The sequence below is a fragment of the Lolium perenne genome, chromosome 1 (genome assembly GCF_019359855.2).
Source record: "Lolium perenne isolate Kyuss_39 chromosome 1, Kyuss_2.0, whole genome shotgun sequence".
Lineage (NCBI taxonomy): Eukaryota > Viridiplantae > Streptophyta > Magnoliopsida > Poales > Poaceae > Lolium > Lolium perenne.
In genome coordinates, this window is record NC_067244.2 from 3,318,269 (window position 1) to 3,324,709 (window position 6,441).

At 49.7% G+C, this 6,441-nt stretch overlaps 1 protein-coding gene across 1 annotated transcript; it reads right to left on the reverse strand.

The window, feature by feature from the left end:
* Positions 1-2,554: 2,554 nt before the first annotated feature.
* LOC127341176 (uncharacterized) lies at positions 2,555-5,517 on the reverse strand. Its single transcript, XM_051366955.2, has 5 exons — positions 5,136-5,517; positions 4,771-5,046; positions 4,614-4,675; positions 4,038-4,122; positions 2,555-2,742 (listed from the first exon to the last, which is right to left on the reverse strand). Exons 1-3 carry the CDS (start codon positions 5,511-5,513, stop codon positions 4,625-4,627), a joined length of 705 nt encoding a protein of 234 aa, XP_051222915.1. The 5' UTR covers positions 5,514-5,517; the 3' UTR covers positions 2,555-2,742; positions 4,038-4,122; positions 4,614-4,624.
* Between the last annotated feature and the right edge of the window lie 924 nt (positions 5,518-6,441).

Genomic DNA, 6,441 nt, shown 5'->3' on the forward strand with positions numbered 1-6,441 from the left:
AAATAAGAAAAAAAAATAGATGCTCGTCGGTGTACACGGTTAGCCGAAAAACGACGAACAAAACAAAGCATGAGAACACCAAACAACAAAAGAATAAGCAAGGAAAAAACGATGAAAGAAAAGCAAGTAACAAATGCGACGAAAAGAGAAAGCTAGCAGAGGAGTGCGTACCCTAATTAAAAACCTAACGCTTTGCATCGTCGCCCTGTCCGGTCGTCTGGACATTCCCAACGATGGCGCGCAAGGAAAGTACAGAGTGTAGCATAGGAGAGGGCGGCGACGAGAGGCTAACGGAACGAGGTAGCTAACGCAATGTATATAGAATGGGCTGCGATACGTCTTTTGTAGACGGTGCGTAGCCACGAGAGCCCGGAAGGAGCAACATGCATGTGGGCTGTGGTAGAAAGGCGTGCGGGTTTCAAACACGTACTGTAAATATAACCGGATCCAAAAAAAAAAGATATGACAAGTATTTCATCTACCAGGGTAGGATCGGCAAGAAACACACCGGTGAATCGGACAGCTGACCACAATGTTCCTGGTCCTTATAGTCCAGCGATGAAGGATACTGTGGTCCAACGAATAACAAAACGAATAACTAGGCGCGAGTCCTATCCATACCCTTGTTGTGGCAGGCTCACCCTGTCTCAATGCGCCCGGCATTCAGGAGGCCGGGCAGGATCATAAGCACTTCAACCGGTACGCGCGCCGGAGCTCTGGTGGATCTATAGCGATGGCCCCAGGTTCTACATCCCTGGTGTTGAGGCCCCGTGGAGGTGACAGTGTCTGAAGTATCTGTCTTTCATTTCATGGACACAGACGAGGAGTGATGTGCGCTCACATCTGATTCTAGAGACACATGTGAGTCAGACGCGGGTAGCTCATCTTCTGAGTCATTGAACATGAAATAGGATCCCTTAGGTACACACAAGTCCCTTATACTTATGGCTTCTTCACAAGGGTGTTGATGAGTACCCAAGTTTTTGATCCTAGTAAGATAATTTCGGGGTGCGCAGCTGGAAGTTCCTAGTGTATAACCTCATCATTCTTCTCTTACTTTCCCTCCTTTGTAGGGGTGTTTCAAGAGGAAGTGATTCAAAACTCTCATTTTCTGATCCCTCCGAGTCTGACATGATTACACTGTAAAAACGAGGAAACGGAAGATCTTTTTTAGAAGATTCCTGAAATATAGCTATTACAAACCGGAACTAAACAAATGCAAACAGGACCGTAAACAAAATAACAGAAATGCAACCTATTCCTCAGCCACCGTGAAGAAAAGAGCACCGCGGGGAAGAGGGTCCCCACCATGGCCAGCACTAATCCCACCAAGGCAGCTAGGAGCCTAGGATTAGCTAGCTCGGATGGTAGGTGGCCATGTCAGCTCGTACGCATACCCCAGCACTGCCGCTTGCCCTGGAGTGCGTCCGGCAAGACGGGAGACGACAGCTCACCGGTCTCTTTGTCGAGGGAAAGAACACAGTCTGCAACCGTCTAGTAAGCAGAACCGGCGGTCCAACGTCCACCAGCGGCGGACGAGAACACGTAGGCCTTGCCAACGCCAGCAAGATAAATCATGCATGTCAGCTTGAAATTTGACAGACTGATACGCGCGCATGCATTCTCACCATCGAGGAGGATGGTGCCCAACAAACAGCAGCATTCGTGGAACCAAGCCGAGGGAGGGATCATCTTGTAGCGACGTGACAGGGGATCGCAAACCATGAGACATGATGGCGACACCCAATCGTGTGTGTCGTTGAAGTGCAGAAGGAGTAGGAAGCCGCCCCAAACATCAGCGGGCTCCCACCTTGACTTGCCATATGCCGTGTGTGGGAGGAAGTCGAGCGCAAGATTCTGTGTGGCAGCGATGCCCTTCCAATAAGAGGAGGGAACAAAGGTGGGGTTACGGCAGGCAGATGCGTGGAGTCGATTCCTTCTGCAGTCATATGCCAGGTGGGAACAAAGGTGGGGTTACGGCCAAGCAGATGCCCGTCGACATAGTAATGGCTAGCGACATGTGAGGGTGGCTCGTCGTGGAGAGAGGTGAGGACTCGGAAGCCGTCCGACGCGATGACATGTCGCTAGCACCTGTAGGTGAACATGGAGCGGACAAGGTTGACAGGCAAGGTGAGGCAAATGAAAACCAAACCGAGAAGCTCATCTGGGATGGCATCAACACTGTCCTCTGGAGCAGACTTCCTCCACGCATTCTTGCGGCGGCAACCACCGCCCCCATCTCCGGCTAGACCTAGCCTGGCTAATGCGTGAGGGCAAGGTGTGTGATGTGAGTAGAATGCCCTTCAAAATCAGAAAAAATAAACACTTTCAGCTACCTTAATAGGAATGCAAGGGCGTGTGACGCCCCGGAACCGGTACCATGAGGATTCCAGCGATCCCGCCGAAATCCGCACGATATCGATTCAGAGACGCCCTCCGACACGACGTGCGCGACGAATCACACACGTGATGCCAGAGGAATTAACACGAGCGGTAACATTACAACAGGATTACAATAGAGCCCACAAAGACATATATTACAACAACGACTCCAACGAGTCAAGATACAAATATACAATACAAAGATTCAAATCATACAGAAGATCGAATACGTCCGAGTACGGACAAGATACAAATTGGACTAAGAGTCCTGAAGATAAACAATGGCGTCCATAACCCTGCCCAGGCCAAGCCGGAAGGGTAACCTTGCTAACGTCGTCTTCATCGAACATATCTTCATACCTGCCCGGTTATGTCCCAAAGAAGCAGCAATAAGTACGGGTTCATACTTAACAAGACTTCAAGACGTATAAGCATTCGTCAATCAGTCGTCCTTTGTACTTGAGGCACGCAGGGGACTTAGAGGACGCAAGAGGAACGTCATAGGCAATATGGTGGGGTTATAGGCAGCGCGCAAGCACTAAAAACCTATAGAGACACTCTACAACATTCGTCTATCAGAGAAGGTGAGAGAGCGCACAACTAACAGTTCTATACTCTGCAAACATAACACATCCGATGTGTTCCCCCTTCGCAAAGAAGTACTGGCAAAGGCACTCACACGGTTGTCAAGTTTTAACCATTTATTATTGAAGTTGTGCTAACTTACTATGCAAGTTATTAGTATTGAAACAACGGGTGTAAGTTGTCTATGGTCGAGTCATACAGCTCCAAGTCGTCCATAACCGCGGATGCGGCTTATCGATAAGATTGTAACCCTGCAGGGGTGCCCAAATGTGCCCACACGCACGCTCAACCCACTTACGACAGGTGGATATCACGACACGCACTTTCCTTCACTACCACAATGCCCAGGAAGCCACCTAACTAAGTTAAACCCGAATCAGAGTCCGGCCAACTCTCCGAGACGGACCTAGCTATTGCGAGAACGGCTAAGAGGATCAGAGCCCACTAGAGGATGACCTCTTAACAATACGTACCGCATCCTACGACCGTGCAAGAGAAAATGGGGTTACAAGGCACACATGGCTTCCCCAAAAGTAACATCATATCATCTGACCACAAAGAAACATGCTTGCACGCCCGGGAGAAACAAAGCATTACGAAAACTAATTGTGGCCACTGGATAAAGCTTTAGATTCCGGCAGTGGTCGAGGGGAGACCCGGTAAGCATACTCACGTGTGGTTAGAGCGCTCAGTCTCGAAACAGATAACAAGAACTCGGGTCCTAAGTTATTTAGGAAACACAAGTGAGCCGTCACAAAACGATCAGTTGACCCACCGATGCCTCCGTTAAGCAACTAATAACAAGTAACCATGATACCCTCAACAGATAACCCGATAAGATAACGATAGCGAAACGAGATATAACAGCACTAGCATGCACTACGACTCGCAAGGCAGACCCGATAACCAAACAACAGCTGTAGGAGGTGGTGGTGGCAATATGGGCTGCTTGAGGTAACAAGTGGATAGGACACGTGACAAGAACGCAACTCAAGGCTAGCATAAGAGAGAAGGCAAAATAAAAATAGGTGAGCGACTCCTGCAGAGACAGGAGTTTAGGAAATGCTTGCCTGTTAAAGCTTGTCGAAGAACGTCCGGAGGACTTGTCGTATCTCACCACACCACTTCGCGATCCTATCCGGGAAGAAGCAAATGCTGGAACAAACAACGGATGCAAACTTACTACTACGAAAGAAGAAACATCATGATCATGATATGATATGCATGGCATGGCAAACATGATGCGGCGATGCAACTTATCCAATTTAAGCGGAGTCGGAACCCCGGACAAGCAATTAGGGTTGAGGTTGCATTTCTAATGACAAAGTTAAGTGTTGATTAGCATGGCACAACATGGCAGGGGTTCTCTACGTCAAATTTAATCGGAGCGGGGAAACCCTAGGCGGTGTCCGAAATACTCCGGTGTTCCATATTAGGTGATATGCACAAAATACCATGACGCGAGTTGATGCGAGATGCAAACAATTGAATGGATGGCATATTAATGTTCAGTGCATTTTTCTGATCATTTTTCATATAGAACATTATTTTATTCGAGTTACGGATTAAAAGATATGAATTATCAAAGTTTTATGCGTTTTCTGGAAATTTCAGAAAAAACAGAAAAGGGGCTGGGCTTTTCTCACCAAGGGTTGGTCTAGCTGCAGAAGCTGACGCGCGGGGCCCGGAGGCGCTGACTGGGCGGGACCTGCTGACGGGGCAGAGGACCGCGGGTCAGCACTTTGAAAAAGGCAGGGGCTATTCTGCAAAAGAACTGGATCTGGATCTGCGGGGTTTTCCCACCGGGGTGGATCTGAGCCGCAGCAGATGACAGGTGGGGCCCAGGGGACGACGTGGCTGCCACGCTGGCGAACCATGTGTGCCTGCCCGGTAGGTGTTTGATGCCGGGCGCGGCGAGGGGAGCGGCGGTGACCACCGCAGGCTGGCATCATGCGCGCGGGCGATGCAGAGCATCTCAGGACGCGCGCGTGGTACCGTTCGAACCGCCTCGTCGAGCTCGGCCAGAAGGTGGCGGCGCCGCTTGCAGGAGGTCGTCAGAGCACTGTCGGCGACGAGGATCTGCGCAGAAGGTTTCGGCATCAACGGCGAGTTTGCGAAGGAGGAAACGACGGAGGCGGGGAGGATGTCCAGGGGATGCGGAAACTCACCCTAGAGCTCAAGGTATCGATGGCGGGAACGGAGGTGGACGGAGGCCACCGGAATCGTTGAATCTCTGCAGGCAGCCGGAAGCGGAAACGAGGACCGCGACGTCGATTTGCAGCCTCCCGAGATGATTCCTTGCGCCAGGAGCAAGAGGAGGACGCGGCGGTTCTTCTGGTGCCTCCAAAACGGCGCGGGGTGGTCTGGTATGGCGGGGCGATGACGATGAGCTCGCGGTGGTGTTCGGTGTTCACAGAGAAGAGGAGGGGAAAAGAAACTGGCGGCGGATGGGAAGGAGAGGGACCTAGGGTTCCCGCGGGGGTCTCGAGGTGGGGATTAAAAGGGAACGGGGAGGAGCAGGTGAGTGCGGCGTGGTCCAGGGCCATGGCGGTGACGTTGGCCACGGCGTGGTCACGCCTCTCTCATGAGGAGAAGATGACAAGGGGAAAAGAAGGTTGAAGGGGTACGGGCTGAGCTGGGCTGGGCCAAGGAGGAAGGGAAGAAGGAGGTGGGCCGGAGAGAGAGGAGTAAGTGTGCCACCGGTGTTGAGAGGAAAAGGGAGAGAGAGAGCCCAGCGAGGTTAGCTAGGGTTTCCTGTTTTTTTTTCTTTGATTTTAAAACTGGTTTTATAAAACCTTTTCAAATAAAACCAAAACAAACCAGATTTTATTTCTGAAACATTTGAAGCATTTTATTTTGTTTTAAAATTTTAGTGTTTAGGGTTTTGTTAAAACAAGAGACAAGAGGAGGTTAAAAATATAAACCATATGAGAGGGGGAAACTCGAAATAGTTTTTATTCAGAATAATTTTTATTTGTTAAAATCTTGTGGATGATATGATGCATGCATGATGCACAAAATAAAAAGAACAAGCAAAATCTATTAGGGGTACTACCCTGGGCCGTTACAATCGACACCACTAACAAGGGATCGCGCCCCGAGATCCCACGTCTAGGTACGGAGGAGAGAGGTGAACTATCGGTTCTTCTGGCGGCGTGTTGATCTTCTCGACACCACTAACAAGAGTTGTTGCTCCATGTAGAACGGTCGACACCACTAACAAGAAGTCGTTGTTCCACTGTTGAAGTTGCGTTTCGTCGAGACCTCCGAAGATCGGACCTAATAGGTGAGGGGAAAAGATCGTCCAACCCATGTGGAACCCTATGACTCGGAAACTCAGATAAGAGAGAAGACTCAAAACTCGCAAAGGTAAGATAAGAAAGAATAGGGATAAGGAGAAAAACAGAGCTAGTCAGATCTATCCAACGAGTTTTAGAAAATAATTTTGACACTAGACACAACAACGTCCGTTGG

What these genes read in the sequence shown, in the direction of transcription:
- LOC127341176 (XM_051366955.2), bottom strand. Translation starts at nt 5,513, where the DNA reads ATGGCCCTGGACCACGCCGCACTCACCTGCTCCTCCCCGTTCCCTTTT. An exon ending in TCGATACCTTGAGCTCTAGG is followed by an intron (nt 5,047 to 5,135) that starts GTGAGTTTCCGC and finishes CCTTCTGCGCAG; the next exon opens with ATCCTCGTCGCCGACAGTGC. An exon ending in TGCGGCTCAGATCCACCCCG is followed by an intron (nt 4,676 to 4,770) that starts GTGGGAAAACCC and finishes CCCCGTCAGCAG; the next exon opens with GTCCCGCCCAGTCAGCGCCT.